Source organism: Nerophis ophidion, linkage group LG04, assembly GCF_033978795.1.
Source record: "Nerophis ophidion isolate RoL-2023_Sa linkage group LG04, RoL_Noph_v1.0, whole genome shotgun sequence".
Lineage (NCBI taxonomy): Eukaryota > Metazoa > Chordata > Actinopteri > Syngnathiformes > Syngnathidae > Nerophis > Nerophis ophidion.
The window spans coordinates 66,758,656-66,779,355 of NC_084614.1; the positions used below are offsets into that span (position 1 = coordinate 66,758,656).

The window sequence follows — 20,700 nt, forward strand, 5'->3', positions numbered from 1 at the left end:
AATCAACACAAGTCATATATTTTTTGCTGTAATATTTGATATAATGTTAACACAATATTATAATGCTTATAATATAATCATATAAACTGCAATGCTTATAAATATTAACTTATCCAGAAAAGTATAGCATTGATCTTGAGTAAGAATGAAAATAAAGGTAACTCCTCATTTACATTTTTCTTAGTTATTAAATACTTATGAAAATGTTTATACAGCATACATTTATTTAAGTTAAATAACTTTGTATTTGTATTTACTTTATGTAATTGTACTATACATGTGTCTTTTTCTACTAATCTGAAGTCGGGTTGCGGGAACAGCAGCCTAAGCAGATATCCATCCATCCATTTTCTACCACTTATTCCCTTTGGGGTCGCTGGTGCCTATCTCAGCTACAATCGGGCGGAAGGCGGGGTACTTTTTGGACAAGTCGCCACCTCATCGCAGGGCCAACACAGATAGACAACATTCACACACTAGGGCCAATTTAGTGTTGCCAATCAACCTATCCCCAGGTGCATGTCTTTGGAGGTGGGAGGAAGCCGGAGAACCCGGAGGGAACCCACGCATTCACGGGTAGGACATGCAAACTCCAGACAGAAAGATCCCGAGCCTGGGATTGAACCCTGATTACTCAGGACCTTCGTATTGTGAGGCAGACGTACTATATTATTACATATTTAAAAATATTCTATACAGTCCAGTGTATATTTTCCATTTTTTATAGATGTTTACTTATACCATAAATACCATCATAAAACATAAAAGTAGCATTTTTGAAAGAATCGTTTTCTACAGTAGGTATACCATTTTATATATATTAAATATTTACCTTTTAAATAAAAACAATAATAAACACATTTTTGTAGTACAATATTTTAAAACCAAGGTACCTTTTCACATATTTTTAAAAAATTACTAATAATCAACACAACATTCAAAAACATAGAAAACACACTGGATACATTGTACTGTATTCTTAATTTTAATTTTGAGTGTACAACCATTTAACTCAAGCCACTCTGTAGTTGAAAACCTCCACCAGAAAACATGTCCATTTAACAAGCAGAGAAGTAAAAGCAAAACAAAGAAAGCAAAGAAAAAAAAAACATGCACACATTCCCCACTAATTATTTGCAGGCCCTTTGACATTTTAAATAAAACATTCATGAAGATGACCTACAGTGTTTTTGCACTTATTTTGTTTGACCTGACCAAGGCAAAAGGCGTAATTGTAATATCGAATAATAACGTTTTTTTCTTTATTCTTCTGTAACTTTACCGTCCAATGACAGATGCTGGCGAGAAGGAAAGAGTTTAGGAGTTAAATATTTATTTTATTCCACTGAAGTTCATCTCATTTCCTGCTGGCTGCCGAAGCTTTGAAGGTAAGTCTTAAAAGTGTAACTAAATAAATAGAAGACACACACACACACACACACACAAACAGACACTCGTAAGGAAAACCGAAAGTACTGTCCATTTTTTGTGTTTACTCAACAAAGATGCCCAAAAATAAATACAATATTTAACTAATAAATGTCAAAAAATAAATATAACTATGTGTATCATCTAAAATAACCTTGAACAAAACGTGTGCAGAGTTAAGGGACATTGAGACAAGGAAAGTTGCAAATACACAAAAACACACACAAACCCCCCTGCAACACATCAAGTATTGGCTCATCTGCACTTTAAGGTGCTGTCAGGATACCTTAAAAACAATTTCTTTCTATCAATAAAAAAGTAAAGACATCTATTTTAACAGCACTAATTTTTGAAATCCGACAAAAAACCCCAAATATTTTGCTAACCAACAAAAATCAATGAAAGAAACTCAAAATTTGAACCCTAATGTATTTTTTTATGCTTGATCCTAATAAACAACCAAAACCCAAAATACTGTGGGAGCCCCTTCTTCTATTTCTTTTCATGTCATTACACTAGGTGTCCACGGGTGTAACATTAAAAGCGCATGTGTAGAGAATTGGTGGGAGATTATCGGTGTTTACCGCCCACATAAACAGCTTTTGTTTTCCAGCAGCTGTTTATTTTTCCTACCACTACACTTGTGTTATATATTGTAACATGTTGTGTCATTAAATGGGAAGCTCACCCAACTTTACGTCCTTGTCCGGACATTATTCTTAAGAACATGTGAAAAACGTCTAACTCACTACAGGTACTAATACGCTTTCCATTGGACAGCGACTAAAATTAAGACATTGTCGTCTGATGCAATGAAATGTTGAAAACTTGCACCAAAAGGCACCGACGTATAGTCATCTTTTAACGACCGGAAGAGAAGCTAACAACGTTATTTTGGACTGACTGGCAGCGCTGGTCGCATTTTTTTGTCTTTTCCTATAAACTGCCAACACCGGAATTCAATTTGGTCTAATGAAGAGAGGCAAAGTCAGTAATAGCACATACAAAGCCAATCTTTATCCCATGCTGTTGAGGATGGAAATTCAATCATATTCATGCTTATGGCCAATCTAAGTGTCCACGTTTAGGCAAAACTGCAAGCTTTACAATAAAAAACACATAGGTAAAGCTTTCCATCGCACAAAAAAACTAAACTGTGTCAAAGTTAAGGGTTTTTGGCCTGACGGTCCTCCTTTCTATTGATGCTACACCAAATGACAATACATTCAGCACATTGTGTGTCAATCTCTCAGAGCGTATATGTGCATTGTTACTGACGTCCCAGTACTTGCTTCTTTTTTTATCTTAAAGGCTTTGGCTCAGATTTCTTCCTTTGCCTACAGACACAAGCAGGGTCAAACACAATAGTACCTCAGTTTCCCCTTTGCGCCGCTTTTTGTATCATTTAGTCTTTGACGAAAATGTTCACTATAAGTTTGTCTCAAGTTATGGCACGGCCAAACATTGCGCGTAAAAAATATGACCAAATAGAGTTTTGATTTTAATTGAGCACAACTGCAATAATAAGCCACATGGGACTCATTTATTTAAAGCTGCGAGAGCCGGTAGTTGGATAAAGAAGGTGAGAAACAATTATAATTTCAAAAAATCACTCGTAGCAAAGTATGACGGTGGCATCCGCATGGTTATGCCCTTCAATTAAGGTAAAAGTGACATTAAATGTTTATTGATATGTATTTGGCATTGTTTTCGGCTTACAGAACTTTCTTTTGTGTCAATATTTGTGGATGTCAAAGACAGAGTATTTCTTTTATCGTACATTTGGTCTTATTTTTTGAACGATGAAAGGCTGTAAAGAGATACTTAATGCAAATTCATTTTTACCTCATTGTTGTTTTTTACTATTATTACTTTTGATTTAATCCAAAACACATATTTATTTTGAATTATTACTTATTAAATTATCTAATTTTCAATATTTATAAATATATTTTTTTTAAATACAGGAGTTCAAGAATGGAGCCTTGTGGGCCTCCCTTTTAAATGTTTGTTAGTGTGTATATATATATATATATATATATTAAAGATTTAAAAGTCAGAGGATCCTTTTTCTATAAAAAAAAAAATTGCTTTGGTTTTGTATGACCTTTTAGAACAGCACACTGGTGAAAACCGAGGTGCACTAGTTCAAAGACTAGTGTAACTGCTTGGCACCTTATTCTTCCAAAGATCTTTGGATAAATTTGGAGTGTTGATGAGCTGCCCTCTCACAGTCAGCTTTTAATATGAGGTGCTTCCCTCTTTCCGCAGAAATGGAGGCTTTTTGCCTGAAGTTGAGGTTCTACTCATCTAATTTACAGTTCTTCTGATCTACAAAGTAGCTGCCTGGTTCCAGTGCTCACGACTGTGTGAAAACAAAGGTCAGTCACAATAAATAAAAAGAACACAGCAAAGAAAAAGAAAACAATGTGAATTTTGGATGCAGGTGATAAATTGCTGGTAAAGGAGTGTGAATATACTGGTGCCAGCACTTTCCCAGTGCTTCTTCTGCTTCTGCTGTGTCACCACTGCGCTTCCTGGACCGACACAGTCCTGACAGATCAGTGCTGTCTCACTTCTCCTTTCTAGTTTAACGGGAGTTTCTTCAGCTGCTCGAAGGTGATGAAAAACTGAGGTGAGGTTAAAGGAAACCACCAGGTATCCCTGAACAGTAAAGTAAAGTCAGTACAAGCGCCGTACAGGTAATACTATTCTACTCCAGTCCTGTAGGAGGCAGTGACACGTGTTACAAAGTGCTGCTCACTCACGCAGGATATTTCAAAATGACGGCATTAACTAAGATGATTTTACTGCCATTGTTGGTACCTTACAGGGGAACTGCACTTTTTGGGGGGATTTTGCTTATTGTTCACAATCATTATGAGAGACAAGAACGCATTTTTTTTTTTTAGGATTTTAAAGATGATAAAAAAACGCTTGGAAGACATAGCTAATGGGAGCCACCATTGTAGCTTTCAAAGCCCTCCATCAACGTTGTGTATACACACTGCAAGTATATATATATATATATAATATAGTAATAGACACATTCTTAACAATATGTGATATGTACAATATTTATCGTATTTTGATCAAGCTAATCATTTCCAGGACTGATATCTTCAGCGCAATACTTTCCGTTTCCATAGCAGCCCACTTCCGACTTCTGGCAACAAATGTGTGTTCTTACTTCTGTAAACAAACGCATATGTTTACTAACCATGGCAGATTTGGTAACAGACAACAAAGACAAAGATTTTTTGACAAATGAGGATTCACAATCTTATCTTTTTGAAGCCGGATATACAGAGGATGAACTGCTGGTTGTAGAAACGAGGACGAAGGAAGTGTCAGATGTTGGGATCAGACGAAAGTTGAGAGAGTGAAGTCGGCGTGACTTCAAGCTGTAGATGTGGAACTTAAAGCCATGCTCTTTTGACATAAATGGAGTGCTTACCCCCAAAATGTGTCTTGATGTAGAAGCGAGCTTATTTCTTTCTGTAGCTAACTTTTCCAGTTAATTAAAGTTAAAGTACCAATGATTTTCACACACAAAGTGTGGCAAAATTATTACTAAAGCATGTCGATGTGTTACTACGCTAGAAAAAGAGATTCTCAGTGTTTGCTCTTACAATAATGTTGCTACAGCTTGGTTATCATACAGGTTACGGAACATAAATGAAGTATTGTTGACGTTTTAATGCATTTGTAAAGTGATTTAGAGGTACAATTGATTGCTCCTATTAGCTGCATTGCTAGCCACCAAGAATGAGACAAAAGTGAAAAAAATAAAAAACTTTTGTGTTTTTGTCCCTCATAAAGATTGTGAATGATAGGCAAAATACCAAAAAAGTGTAGTTCCCCTTTAAGATTTCTTAGTAATGGTAAAATTTAGCTACGCCACCCCACAGATACTTTATATAGTAGACCGACAAAAAGTGTGTGATAAAACAATATCAATGTATCTTGATATACACATGATCAATGTCAATAAAAAATGTGCTTGATAAAACATTCAATTTTTTTTTCCTTGTCAGGAAAAACAGGAATTGCAAAGCAAGGTTTGTTGTGTGAAAAAAGGCACTCTCTAACTGAGCGATGCAAGGAAGTGGGAGTGACAGGCCAACAGCCAATCAGGTTACAGTATCAACTATCTTTTTGGTTGCGGCATGTTGTTTTCTCGCTGTTAATTCTTTGCATGGAGTGAAAAGAGAAAGTAAAAATTAAAAACAGAGTGCAGCACAGAACAAGAGGAAAAGTCACTTTGACAGAATGGCATTTAAAATAATATAGATTTTTTTTTTTTTTTAACCGGTCCGTAGTTAGAACAAGGCGCTTATAATTAGTGGTGCCACACCACCGGAGCACTCACCCTTGAGCACTAAACATGCAGAAAATAGTTATTTTCAGGTTTCTCGCAGTTTACATTTTCACACTTTGCACTACATTGCTACACTCTACGAAGCATTTCTTACATATTCCTTATTTTTGCACCTTAATGTTAAGAGGTTGTAGTTATGTGTTCAATGTGCTTTAAGAATTGTGTTTACATTGAGTTTTTCCATGGTTGTGTTAACATTTCCTGTCCTTTCTGGCTTGATAACTGAGGGGACAATAATCAGAGGAAGGGTACATTTTAAAAAAAACAATTGTTACATTTAATATATTTTTGTCCTGGTTCTTATTTTCGATAGGTCATAAAAATATCAATAATTATAGATATAGACTGAAACACTTTTATTGTGATACAGTTTTGAGCCTGATCGCCCAGCCCTAATCTGCGCCTTGTGTTGTGCAGCTTTTGCGTAATCCTGCCAAACATCTAGCAGCTTTATTGCAAACGAAAGGAAAAATATTAGCAGTATATTTAGTTTGTTTTAGCATGTAGCTCCATAGCATTGTGATGTGATGATAGGGTTTGGAACATGTGATTCAAAGAGTGTAACACCAGCTTTGGGACTTGGCTAGAGCCCCACATGGGTGCCAATGCAAGTGGACTTTAACAGCACAAAAATCAAAGTATATTACCGGATCTGCACCAATACCTAAGAGGGGTTGGGAATATGTGGCGATTGCGGCTACTGTATCACTTGGTCTCTAATGCAAGGGGAGTATAATAGCAGGGAATGTATCTTCATCCAGTTTTGCACCAAAATGACCCATGTGCAGCTCTTGCGACAACATTTTGTTTCATGTTTTCTGCGTTATCGTTAAAAAGGATACAATGATGTTCCAAGGACCCAGTCGCAGCCAGTTAGGCCAGAAGCCCTTATAGAGAGCGAAGAATCCTTCGTTCCTCCATGTCTGCATCACTCCATCCATAGTGCCTTTGTACATGGGACCGCCTGACAGCACTCGCTGGTTCATCATCCGGGTGCGAACCACGTCCACGGGGTTGGAGGCCAGCGCCCCTGCCAGGCCACATGTGAAACTTGAACTGCACACACATAAGTGAATGAAACGGGAAGTGTGCTCATAAGTGCCAACTATAAAACGTGTTCTTACATAAAATGTGTTAAAATGGTGTCTCCCATGGCGCCGGATCGGAGGAGGTGTTTTTTTGTGATGTCATAAACGGGTAGCTCCACCCCGACGACGATGGCGGCCCGCTGCGCTGTGGGGATGACACCCTGCAGAAGACGAGGGGCGAGAACAGTTAAGTTAACGCCAGAATACAAAAACGATTAATGCACTCACTCTCCACAGGCCTTTGGTGCCTTCTGTCTGGTAGATGTTGATGAAATTGGACATCATGCTGCCTTGAAGGAGGCTGCCCTGCGCCTGCATTCGGATCTGGAGCAAACCAAACAATCGGAAAGTGTCACTTTTTTCAGGTGTGGAACTTTTGTCCACCTTCTGCAGGGGTGTCAAACTCATTTTCAATGAAAGCCACATCAAAGATCACATTGCATCACATATCACATCACAGGCTGCCCTCAGACCGCCACTTGTAACAGTGAATATATATGAATACTATGCATTTGATAACAGTGGATGGATGGATGGAACCTTGATGCACAAACACCCTTATTTGCAAACTTTTCAGTTTACAAACTTTTAGATCGCGCCAAATATGCCTCTGTGTGCGAACCATGTGTCTGTGAAAGCTTCATTAAATTTGTATCACACTGGCAGCCATTTTGTGCTTGTTGGTATTCCAGCCAGATTCATGATTGATTTTTCTGGAAAAATATGCCAAAGTGGACTTATTTCACAGCAATGGCCATTTAACTCCACCCCCACCATCACCCACTCCGTCTGCTCACTTCTCTCCTCCGCAATGTTAATGTACTGTAGGTGGATTTTACTTTTTTGAAAGTTTATTATTGTAGCATTATGGTTGCTAAAGTTAAGGATTATTGTGTTTCTGATCGTTTGTGAGGGCACCTAAGGGACTTCTTTGTGTGTGCGCATGTTGACAGAGCACCGCATACAGCACAGTTCGTTGTTGTTTTAGATTATTAATCAAAAGTTGATTCATCACCCTCTTGCTATGTTTGATTGATATACAGTACTGTATAGCACTTGATATTGTGTTCAAAGTGTACAAACCTTGACTAAAATAAGGACTTTTGTCGAGGCTCGAACCAATGTTCACTCTAAGCTTTCGTGTGTGAGCCAACGCAAAAACTCCCTGAGCACATGGAAGCAACATCCGCACACTAAACCTGACATAACAATTTAAATATCTAATTAACATAAAAAAATGAACGCAGTGATTTACCTAAAAAAATTGTTTTAATAATATTGGTAATTCGGCCTACTTACAATGAAAATAACAAAAAAAATGTTTTTTTTCATGAGCTATGTATTAGTATTGTATGTCTGGGTGGGGGTCCTGCTTGAAAAGAATGTGCACCTCTTTCAGAGATCACATTTAGTTCCCCTCAAAACATTCACATGTTGCACAATTAGATGTACGCATAGGATAAAGTGTACATTCCTGTAACTTTGTCTGCAAAATATATCTTTTTATGAGAGTTTCTGTCATCTAGTAACTGCATTTTTGATGATTTTTATCCATAAATTTAAATTCTTAATACATGACAGTAGAATAAGCACACATCTGATTGAGGAGTAATAGTGTAACAACGTGGAATTTTACTCTTTGTGAGAGGTGCTGGAGTTGTCTGACTTTTTGTGTGGCCTGAAACACATCACTGGCTAAGTAGCATGACTGTTTGTGTTGGCGCAAGCTAGAAAGACCGAGCGGCATCTGTTGACATGACAGATGACAAAGAGTTGCTTTTAGCCTGGTTTATACAGTAGAAAATGACCAGTTTTACTAGGTAGAACTTTTTTACTCATGTTTTTGGTGTGGTTATGGCTGACAAACAGTTTGGCTCAATAAAGAGATTCATGGACCTTTTGTCTTTAAACTGTCTTGACAGATGTTAAAATAAATGAATATGAATATGGGGCGGTATAGCTTGGTTGGTAGAGCGGCCGTGCCAGCAACTTGAGGGTTGCCGGTTCGATCCCCGCTTCAGCCATCCTAGTCACTGCCGTTGTGTACTTGGGCAAGACACTTTACCCACCTGCTCCCAGTGCCACCCACACTGGTTTAAATGTAAAAATTAGATATTGGGTTTCACTTTGTAAAGCGCTTTGAGTCACTAGAGAAAAAGCGCTATATAAATATAATTCACTTCACTTCACAATATGTTGTGTATGTTAGGGTTGCTTGTCGCCACCTGTCACTCACAGAGATGCATCACAAAATCATACAGCATAAATCGTTGTGTTTACTTTGTTTAGAGTTCAGATGGGATTTGATTTTGTGCTCTGCATAAATTTGCTGGGCCCAGAGGACGCGTTAGCAGTGCACAACTGCGCACCTTAGACTGAACTATTATTTACGTTGTTCCTTATGGAGAAATTTTTCTTTACTATAAAAAAAACTTTTAAATTTAGGAACCATGTTCAAGAAACAATTAAGTTTGTAAATCGAGGTTCCAATATATTAACTCGCAGCACGGTGGTACAGGGGTTAGTTCATGTGCCTCACAATACGAAGGTCCTGAGTTCAATCCCGGGCTCGGGGTCTTTCTGTGTGGAGTTTGCAAGTTCTCCCCGTGACTGCGTGGGTTTCCTTCCGGGTACTCTGGCTTCCTCCAACATCCAAAGACATGCACCTGGGGATAGGTTGATTGGCAACACTAAATTGGCCCTAGTGTGTGAATGTTGCCTGTCTATCTGTGTTGGCCCTGTAATGAGTTGGTGACTTGTCCAGAGTGTACTCCGCCTTCCGCCCGAATGCAGCTGAGATAGGCTCCAGCAACCCCCGCGACCCCGTAAGGGATAAGCGGTAGAAAATGGATGGATTTATAACTTTCTTTAAAATCATGACAAGCAGATCATTATTTTTTTTGAACAAAATCTTGCTTTGGAATATCTTGTTGCTTGATCAGATACTCAAGGTAAAGCTGCTGCTCCTCCACATCGAGAAGAGCCAGATGAGGTGGTTCGGGCATCTGGTCAGGATACCACCCGAACGCCTCCCTAGGGAGGCGTTTAGGGCACGTCTGACTGGTAGGAGGCCATGGGGAAGACCCAGGACACGTTGGGAAGATTATGTCTTCCGGCTGGCCTGGGAACGCCTCGGAATCCCCCGGGAAGAGCTGGACGAAGTAGCTGGGGAAAGGGAAATCCGGGCTTCCCTGCTTAGACTACTACCCCCGCAATCCGACCTCTGATAAGCGGTAGAAGATGGATGGATGGATGATCAGATACTATTCAAGTTAATAATATACACAGTTCTATGCGGTACATTTTACTCTTTCAAAACTGAAAGATCAAATATATTTATCAATAATTATTAGTGGATTTATTGATGCACATTATTTTCATATTATTTATAAATGATGTGGCGAGCCGGGCAGAGGGGGTTAGTGCGTCTGCCTCACAATACGAAGGTACTGAGTAATTCTGGGTTCAATCCCGGGCTCGGGATCTTTCTGTGTGGAGTTTGCATGTCCTTCCCGTGACTGGGTGGGTTCCCTACGGGTACTCCGGCTTCCTCCCACTTCCAAAGACATGCACCTGGGGATAGGTTGATTGGAAACACTAAATTGGCTCTAGTGTGTGAATGTGAGTGTGAATGTTGTCTGTCTATCTGTGTTGGCCCTGCGATGGTGGACCAGGGTGTACACCGCCTTCCGCCCGATTGTAGCTGAGATAGGCACCAGCGCCCCCAGCAACCCCAAAGGGACTAAGCGGTAGAAAGTGGATGGATGTGGCGAGCCAGATCTGGCCCCCGGGTCTTAAGTTTGACACCTGTGACTTCGGCAACGTTTACACTGCACACCAAATCTGATTTTTTTTGCCCTCAATTGACACAGATCAGATTTTTTTTGCCAGTCCAAACGCTCCAAAGTACTTAAAATCTGATCTTTTCCCATCATATTCAGGCCACATCAGGAGGTAGTCCAAATCAGATTGAGATCAGATCTCTTCAATTGTGACTTCAGTCTAAACACAATGCCACCTGAATGCAACCCGAATGTGACTTTTTTTTAATCTTTGGACGAGTTACGTCATTCATGGTTGCGGGGAAAGATGCAGCTGTGCAGTGGAAGGGGATATTTCATTACAACGTCAGGTTTTGATGAGCAAAAACTTATTTGGATGGCGGAATTTTTTAGTGCATCACCTGTCAATAGTGCGCCAATAAAAGACTATGTAATATATGAATATATATTTTGATACCAAAAAATTACCAATTGTTGAAGGATTGACGATGCGGCATATTTGCTTACATGTGAATTGAAAAATAAACGTTGATCCACACGGATGTCCATGCCTCCTCTACTTACCAGCAATAAAAAGATTAGAACCCTCCCAAATATATTACACTATATAAATCCTTTCATACATTCTATTGCTTTCATTTATTTTTACATAAAAAACAAACAAACATACTTTTAAGGTGTGGTGACTTTTATTTTATTCTGTGATAGTGGCGATTTCATTGTTCATTAAAGGAACCCGGTCAATTTCCTTTGTTTTCACTTTATCCAACTGCGCATCAAAGTGACGTTGAAGCTACATCGTGTTGCACTGTGCGCTTTTACACTGAAGTCAACTAAAGATCACATTTTCATTGCAGTGTAAACAGTCAGCTGGAAAAAAATCTGATAAAAAAAAGAATCAAGATTTGGGTCACTTTGGCTTGCAGAGCAAATGTAGTCTTAGTGTATTTGTAAAAAAAAAAATCGCACCTTCAGGACATCAGTGGGGTTGGCCAGCGATGACGACAGGACACCTGAGACAACGCCGCAGAAGACATTGATGACCATAGTCTCATCTGACAGGAAAGTAAAAAGAAAATATATATATATATATAAAAATGACTTATTCCTTTATGATTCCACAAAAAATATCAACGTTTCTAACATTTGCAGCTACTCTTTGGATAAACATAACTTTTTTCTTTGACCACTTAAAGGCCTACTGAAATGAGATTTTCTTATTTAAACGGGGATAGCAGGTCAATTCTATGTGTCATACTTGATAATTTCGCGATATTGCCATATTTTTGCTGAAAGGATTTAGTAGAGAAGATCCACGATAAAGTTCGCAACTTTTGCTTGTTAACAGAAAAGCCCTGCCTCTAACGGAAGTCGCAGACGATGACGTCACATGTTGATGGCTCCTCACATCTTCACATTGTTTTTAATGGGAGCCTCCAACAAAAAGAGCTATTAGGACCGAGAAAACGTCAATTTCCCCATTATTTTGAGCGAGGATGCAAGATTCGTGTTTGAGGATATTGATAGCGACGGACTAGAAAAAAAAAATAAAAAAATAAAAATCAAGTTAAAAAAAAACGTGATTGCATTGGGACGGATTCAGATGTTTTTAGACACATTTACTAGGATAATTCTGGGTAATCCCTTATCCTTCTATTGTGTTGCTAGTGTTTTAGTGAGCTTAATAGTGCCTGATAGTCGGAAGTGTGTGGCCACGGGTGTGTTGACGCGCAGTGTCTCAGGGAAGTCGACGGCAGCTTTATGGGCGGCACAAACTCAGCTGATCTCCGGTAAGAAGCGACTTTTTAACCACAATTTTCTCACCGAAACCTGCTGGTTGACATTCGGTCGGGATCCATGTTCGCTGTGATCCATAGTAAAGTTTCACCTCTGTGAATTTTAAACAAGGAATCACTGTGTGTTTGTGTGGCTAAAGGCTAAAGCTTCCCAACTCCAGCTTTCTACTTTGACTTCTCCAATATTAATTGAACAAATTGCAAAGGATTCAGCAACACAGATCTCCAAAATACTGTGTAATTATGCTGTTAAAGCAGACGATTCTTAGCTGTGTGTGCACGCAGCGCTCATAAATCCTAACAGCCCGTGACGTCATCATTATGCGACGTTTTCAAGAAGAAACTCCCGGCAAATTTAAAATTGCAATTTAGTAAACTAAAAAGGCCGTATTGGCATGTGTTGCAATGTTAATATTTCATCATTGATATATAAACTATCAGACTGCGTGGTGGGTAGTAGTGGGTTTCAGTAGGCCTTTAACTTTGGTTCTCCTCTACTGCATTTTTAATACTATCTTGTATGAACACTGATTGGACATTAAATACTGAGGTGAGTAGGACAAAAAAGGGGGAAATGGGAACAGAGAAAAAAACATCCTGAGCACCAAACAGTTCCTGGCCGAGAAAACCTTTGCCGTGCTGAAACAACCTCCCCACTCATCCTATCCGTCTGGATTTCACCCTTTCTTGTCTCATACTCAAGCGGGTCGTCACAAGGACCCGCATCGATGACCTGGACAACGTCAACATAGCCGTGATGCGGGAGCTGCAGATGAAGAATCCTTCCAGGAGAGACTGAAGACATGGCAAAAAGGCTGAGAAAGCCAGATTGGGGGGTTTCTTTGAAGGGGAAAACTTGACAGCAGGGCCTTCAACACAATATCTGCTAAAAAGCAGGGAAGAGCAATGCCTTTTATATGCAACTGTCACGCACCTTCTGGATGACTGACGAAAAGCCTCTTGAGAGAGTTATACGTCCCGATCTTGATTGTGCCGTAAGAAGCTTGTCTGAGGAGCGCAGGTGAGATCCTGCCAAAAGGAGCAAAAGACATTACAGCTACACATCGATGTGATGGTTTAAACAAACATTAATGTACTTAGATTTACCCCGAGTAAAGCGCCCGAATGCCCTCCTCTTTGCCGATCTTGAAAAGGGCGTGAAACATGCCTCTGTAGCGGACCTCTGTATACTGGGACTGACCCTGGACCTGGAGCCGCGTCTTTGTCAGATCGATGGGGAAAGTGCCTATCATGTGAATACATACAGTTAATTAACTTAACAATATGCTTAAAATTGTGGCTTACCTAGTATCTATTATGTCTTAATATAATAAAAATAAAGGTTGTTGATACAGCTAATTCATGACAAATGGATACAAAAAGTGTTATATAACTATACAATAAAGGCACTGAGTTAAAAAAAAATGCAATTGATATGTACAATGTCAAATGTTGTAACTATATTAGAATTTTAAATGTTATGACTGGTGTGGTGACTGCATGCCGGACTTTCAGTTTCAATATTCTTTTCTATTCTAAGGCGCAAACCAATATAGTAGAAACTGCTCTCAAAATGAAGCAGTGCACTTCTATGCAACATTTTTATATCTATGTAAACTAATCTTTATTCCTGGCAGAGTCCCCTCAGGGGGCTTACTAATGAATAACAAATAGCAATGATGGGCATCGATGTAAGACAATTTAAAAGGTCTCTTGGTGATGTTTTAGCTTTAAATGTAGATTTATGCAGTAGATTGTTACTCAATTATATTTATTAACACACTAGCAGCAGAGTAGCACTTAACTCTTACAAAGAACTTTTCTGCTTAAAAGGGAATTGCACTTTATTCTTTTTTTTTTTTGCCAATCACTGTGTAAGATAAGTAAGTACACATGTGAATTATACAAGTTAAGTATAAATTATAAACCATGCATCTCACCTGGATAGTAGAAAGATGTGGCCATAAACCAAGAAGTTGGTCAACTTTGACATTCAATTTATACCTACAGATGGTGAGGAAGACACGGAAAGACGCTAATTCGGGGCACCTTATTTTCAACCCTTCGTGAGGATTATAGACTCGGCATTCCAGTAAGAGCAGACATTGTACAATGAGTGATTATTTTTGTATGTTCGTAGCTTGTATCTCTTGTTTAGAACTTAGCAATAGTGCTACATGATGCTTTGTGTTTCACGAGAGCTGGATCGGTTTATCACTCAACTACTAAAACTTTTAGGTCATCCTACTAAAAAAAATATAAACTTCTGCATTATAATTTGTCGCAAAGTAGTCTTTGGTGTATCTCACAAAGTCTACCATGAGTGGTAACGTGAAAGAAAAAGCCAACACGTCTGTGAAATGAATTCACCGCGGTAGGGCTGGGCGATATGGATGAAAAAGTATATCTCGATATATTTTTACTTAAACACGATCTTCAATATATATATCGATAAATTTTAAGGTGAAAGTATACATTTAAAGATATTCATTTTTGAACGAGATTCACTGAAATTTAAGTGGATGACAACTGTAAACAGTTAGTGGCACTTTTATTAACCCAGTTGTCAAGATGGGTAATCAAAATGCGTACTAACAGCACAGAAAAGAAACTGTTTAAGTAGCACAAAGTTACATAAAATAAATAAAATAGAAAAATATTCTTTCTATGTAAAATAAATAACCTTTTTGGCCCCATTTCTCATCCAAAATATGTCCGGCTTGGCAACTCGAGACCAGTTTGGATTTGGGCTTACATGGTAAACCACTCAAATGGATGTTTTATCCAGACGCATACATTTGTCCAAATGCAGCCAAGTAGATGCATTGAGGTTTTCCTGGACATCATCTACATAGCTAAAAGAAACATTGAAGGAAGAGAATCCCTCTGCCGTTTTCCATCATTCTTTTATTATATAAATTGCTCTTCTCTCCGACGTCTCGTCGTCATTTGGGATGTCTGTTGTGAGTTCTCTATCTTGCCTCTGATTGGCCTAATCTCAACCAATCGTGACTCATCATAGTAAACAACTAACCAATCATGGATGTTCTTACACATGCAAGCGTGTCTTGGAAGGAGGAAGGGGAGGGGTTTAGTAGCCCATGAGAGGGAGTGAGGAGCGGGGGAGAACAAGGAACACAACAAATAGGTGGCGTTTGGTCATTTTAACGTGAAAAAAATTATATCAATATTACAATTTTCTTTTTTTAATTCACATCTTGTTAAAAAATATATCGATATACAGTATCTTACAAACTCCATACATCGCCCAGCCCTAGATCGCGGTATGGTTTAAATTACCAAAATATGTAAATATTACATATTATGATGAGGCTATAACTTTACATTTAATATAAAACCTTTCGCCCGAATGCAGCTGATATAGACTCCAGCACGCCCGCGACCCCAAAAGGGACAAGAGGTAGAAAATGGATGGATGGATGAAATTGTAGCGTGTGTATAATACATTGATAGAGGTTTTCGGATGTTTTTTGAGAGCACTTTATAGGCAGAAAAGAGCAATTCTTTTTCGGCTCTACTGTTAAGTGAAATTTGTTAATGCCCATTCCTGAGTTAGAATGAATAAAAAAGAGATATGTATCTAATGATTGTCAATGATGAGACAAAATTCCCCTTTAAGTGAAAGTGAGAGCACATACAGCCCTGTAGCCTGGCAATCACAAACCTAAGTCAATTAAACCCAACTATACAAAAATGCAACAAATAGAAAACTCACTCTCGGACAACTTTCCATATTGTTAGACCAGTTTTTTTCAACGTTGTTTCAGCTAAGGCACATTTTTTGCATTGAAAATATGCGGAGGCACACCACCAGCAGAAATTATTAAAAAAACAAAACTCAGTTGACAGTAAAAAGTGGTTGTGGCAATTGTTGGACAGGACTTATTGTTGGACATAACCAAGCATGCATGACTATAGCTCTTGTCTCAAAGTAGGTGTACTGTCACCACCTGTTACATCACACCCTGACTTATTTGGACTTTTTTGCTGTTTTCCTGTGTGTAGTCTTTTACTTCCTATTTTGGTGGCTTTTTCTTTTTTGTTGGTAATTTCCTGTAGCAGTTTCATGTCTTCCTTTGAGCGATATTTCCCGCATCTACTTTGTTTTAGCAACCAATAATATGTCCCTTGTTTTTATTCTTCTTTGTGGGGACATTGTTGATTGTCATGTCATGTTCGAATGTATGTTGTGTTTGCTCCGCAGTAAGTCTTTGCTGTCGTCCAACATTCTGTTTTTGTTTACTTTGCAGCCGGTTCAGGTTCAATTTAATTCCGCAAAGCCTTCCCTAAGCTTCAATACCTTTTCTTAGGGGCACTCACCTTTTGTTTATTTTTGGTGTAAGTGTAACAGAGGTAATTTATGATCTCAATTGCTTACTGTCTTACTACTGTTTTTGTTTTGTTGTCATTTTATTTTAATGTCATTTTATTTAATTTATTACAATTACACATTATGTAATGTGACTCTTTATTTCGCAATTTTTATTATTCTGAGTTCAGTGCTGTCATTTCCTACATTTTTTTATGGTCATTGATTGTCATGTGTCACAGCAGACGTAAGGCTGAAACACGTGTGCGTCGTCAGTCTGTTGTCTTCCACGTGACGGTAAGTTGTGCTCTCTGGCGCTCTGTGAATTAGCTTTAAGCTAACGTATTAGCAGGCTAGCTGTATGTGTAAATGAGACATATCTATGTTAAATTTTGTTTTGTTTTATTTCTGTACAGGTTTATAAATGTAAAGAGACTGATTGGAGACTCACTGTGATTGTTTTCACCAGGTACTGTGTATTTTTTTGTCATGTGTTAGTCAGTCTGCTGTCTTCCACGTGACGGTTAATAAATGTAAAAAGGCTGATTGGAGACTCATTGTGATAGTTTTCACCAGAATAAACCATGTTTGAGTCGGAAGAATGACTGGGTGTCGTCTTTTGGGGAAAAACAACGCAAAGGGGTACTACATCGCAACATAAGCATTACACACTTTTTTACCTGCACACTGCCTCCCGCTGTTTCTGACATCTACAAAGCCATTAGCTACCGGCTGCCACCTACTGATATGGAAGTGTATTACACAGTTACTCTGCCCAGCTCTGGACAGCACAACACATCATTTGCAGACTATAATTACTGGTTTGCATTAAATATGTTTAACCCAAATAGGTGGAATTAGATCATCTCCCACGGCACAGTGGTTGAAAACCACTGTGTTAGACTATTAGACGTCCTTTAATTGTCATTCAAATTTGAACTTTGCAGTACAGATAAGAACTACATTTTGTTGCATTAGCTCATGGTAGTGCAGGATAAAAGAGCAATAAGGTGCAGATATAAATCTGACTACTGCAAGGACTATTGACTTAAAGGCCTACTGAAACCTACTACTACCCAACACGCAGTCTGATAGTTTATATATAAATAATGAAATATTAACATTGCAACACAAGCCAATACGGCCTTTAAAGTTTACTAAATTGCAATTTTAAATTTCCCGGGAGTTTCTTCTTGAAAACGTCGCGTAATGATGACGTGTACGCGTGACGTCACAGACTGTTAGGAAATATGGGCGCTGCACACACACAGAGCTAAAAGTCGTCTGCTTTAACCGCATAATTACACAGTATTTTGGAAATCTGTGTTGCTGAATCTTTTGCAATTTGTTCAATTAATATTGGAGAAGTCGAAGTAGAAAGCTGGAGTTGGGAAGCTTTAGCCTTTAGTCACACAAACACACAGTGATTCCTTGTTTAGAATTCCCGGAGGTGAAACTTTACTATGGATCACAGCAGTCAAGCGAACATGGATCCCGACCGAAGGTCAACCAGCAGGTTTCGGTGAGAAAATTGTGGTAAAAAGTCGCTTCTTACTGGAGATCAGCTGAGCTTGCGCCGTCCATACAGCTGCCGTCGACTTCGCTGAGACACTGGCGTCAAGACACCCGTGGACACACAGCTCCGACTATCAGGTGCTGTTAAACTCACTAAAACACTAGCAACACAATAGAAAGATAAGGAACTTCCCAGAATTATCCTAGTAAATGTGTCTAAAAACATCTGAATCTGTCCCAATGCAATCGCGTTTTTTTCAACTTTTTTTTTTTTTTTTTCTAGTCCGTCACTATCAATATCCTCAAACACGAGTCTTTCATCCTCGCTCAAATTAATGGGGAAATTGTCGTTTTCTCGGTCCGAATAGCTCTTTTCGTTGGAGGCTCCCATTAAAAACAATGTGAATATGTGAGGAGCCATCACAATGTGACGTCATCGTCTGCGACTCCCGGGTAAAGGCAGGGCTTTTCTGTTGGCACCAAAAGTTGCGAACATTATCGTGGATGTTCTCTACTAAATCCTTTCAGCAAAAAATATGGCAATATCGATAAATGATCAAGTATGACACGTAGAATGGACCTGCTATCCCCGTTTGAATAAGAAAATCTCATTTCAGTAGGCCTTTAAACCTTCTGAGCTAGAGGCAAACGCACTGCAGTACTGCGTTGGAAATGTGGTCCGGCGGTGCATCACCTACCGAATTCTGCGACAATCGAGGCCATCCCTCCGTAGATGAAGGGCTTCCAGTTCAAGTTGCTCATCTCTGCAGCGGCGGAGGCTGCCTCCACCTGCTGCAGCCCGACCAGGAAGAGCAGCAGACCGCCCAGACACAGCTCCAAGCAGCGCTGCGTTAACAGGCGACAGAACATGCCGGAAAACATCAAGCCTTGATGATGATGTTGGGAGATGATACTGCCGCTACTCTCAGCGATGCTCCCTCAGCATCAGCATCCGAAGCATACTGCGGCCGGAAAGTGACGCAAAATGTCGTCATGTTTTGCTTTGTTCCTAATGGCGCTGTGGGCTGTCAATGTCATCGTTTAAGCGATCCTATTGGCTGGTGGGCGAACAGTACGTTAACGGAAAATGTAATGCAAATTAAAACACGTTTCTTTACGAAACCGGTCATGTATATGTACATATAATGTATACATTTATATATGTTTAGGATTTTATGGCATTATTGTCGTAGTTAGCTCATCTCGGCTAACGGCTCGCAGTCTAGTTTAGCACGGACTTACTCACTGGGATTAGCCTGTTGGTTTTCCAGTTTGCCGTTTACTTATTGAGAAAAACACCACAAAAAAGACATACCTGGGAGTGCCAATAAAATACAAAAAGTGCTATTTCGAGTGGTTTTCCATGGCTTCACGAACACGGAGGTTTGACTCCAACGAAGAGAAAACTTCTTCGCCGCCGCGGTTTTGCTACAGCGGAAGTGGTGAAAGTAGCTTTTCCGGTCAGACCTAAAAGTAAAAGCCTTCAATTTAAGGGTTAAAAACAGCCAGGTCAGTGAATAAAGGTCAAAGTAGAGATGGTATGAACAATGATGAAATTTATATTTTTATATTTGGTTGAAAATATGATAAGGGTTATTTTAAAAAGAAACCAAGTGGAGTCTTGGCAGTTGACTGAAAGAAACAAGTTTCAAAATAAAATAAAATAATCTAACATCAGGTACGGTACAGCGGAAGTGGTGAAAGTGGCTTTTCCGGTTAGACCTAAAAGTAAAAGCCTTCAATTTAAGGGTTAAAAACAGCCAGGTCAGTGATTAAAGGTCAAAGTAGCGATGGTATGAACTATGATGAAATTTATATTTTTATATTTGGTTGAAAATATGATAAAGGTTATTTTAAAAAGAAACCAAGTGGAGTTTTGGCAGTTGACTGAAAGAACCAAGTTTCAAAATAAAATAAAACATTCCAACATCAGGTACGGTACAGCGGAAGTGGTGAAAGTGGCATTTCCGGTTAACCTAAAAGTAAAAGCCTTCAATTTAAGGGTTAAAAACAGCTAGGTCAGTGATTAAAGGTCAAAATAGAGATGGCATGAACTATGATGAAATTTATATTTTTGTATAATGTTCAAATTATGATAAGGATTATTTTAAAAAGAAACCAAGTAGAGTCTTGGCAGTTGACAGAAAGAAACAGGTTTCAAAATAAGATAAAATAATCTAACATCAGGTACGGTACAGCGGAAGTGGTGAAAGTGGCTTTTCCGGTTAGACCTAAAAGTAAAAGCCTTCAATTTAAGGGTTAAAAACAGCCAGGTCAGTGATTAAAGGTCAAAGTAGCGATGGTATGAACTATGATGAAATTTATATTTTTATATTTGGTTCAAAATATGATAAAGGTTATTTTAAAAAGAAACCAAGTG

At 38.9% G+C, this 20,700-nt stretch overlaps 1 protein-coding gene across 2 annotated transcripts; it reads right to left on the reverse strand.

Annotated features, from left to right (window-relative positions):
- Positions 1-966: 966 nt before the first annotated feature.
- On the reverse strand, positions 967-19,771 carry slc25a14 (solute carrier family 25 member 14). 2 transcript variants are annotated; one of them, XM_061898840.1, is made up of 9 exons: positions 19,636-19,771; positions 19,019-19,166; positions 13,583-13,721; positions 13,410-13,504; positions 11,649-11,734; positions 7,126-7,221; positions 6,934-7,058; positions 6,652-6,865; positions 967-4,058 (listed from the first exon to the last, which is right to left on the reverse strand). In XM_061898840.1, the coding sequence occupies exons 2-9, from the start codon at positions 19,080-19,082 to the stop codon at positions 4,014-4,016; spliced, it is 864 nt and encodes a 287-aa protein (XP_061754824.1). In that variant the 5' UTR covers positions 19,083-19,166; positions 19,636-19,771; the 3' UTR covers positions 967-4,013. The 2 variants fall into 2 exon arrangements, with proteins under 2 accessions (XP_061754824.1, XP_061754825.1); XM_061898841.1 differs by lacking the exon at positions 19,019-19,166.
- Between the last annotated feature and the right edge of the window lie 929 nt (positions 19,772-20,700).

Excerpts from the sequence above, each read along its gene's own strand:
- slc25a14 (XM_061898840.1), bottom strand. The coding sequence starts at position 19,082 with ATGAGCAACTTGAACTGGAAGCCCTTCATCTACGGAGGGATGGCCTCG. Across the intron at positions 13,505-13,582 it reads ATTCGGGCGCTTTACTCGGG|GATCTCACCTGCGCTCCTCA; the intron begins GTAAATCTAAGT and ends TCCTTTTGGCAG. Across the intron at positions 6,866-6,933 it reads ACCATTTTAACACATTTTAT|TTCAAGTTTCACATGTGGCC; the intron begins GTAAGAACACGT and ends ATGTGTGTGCAG.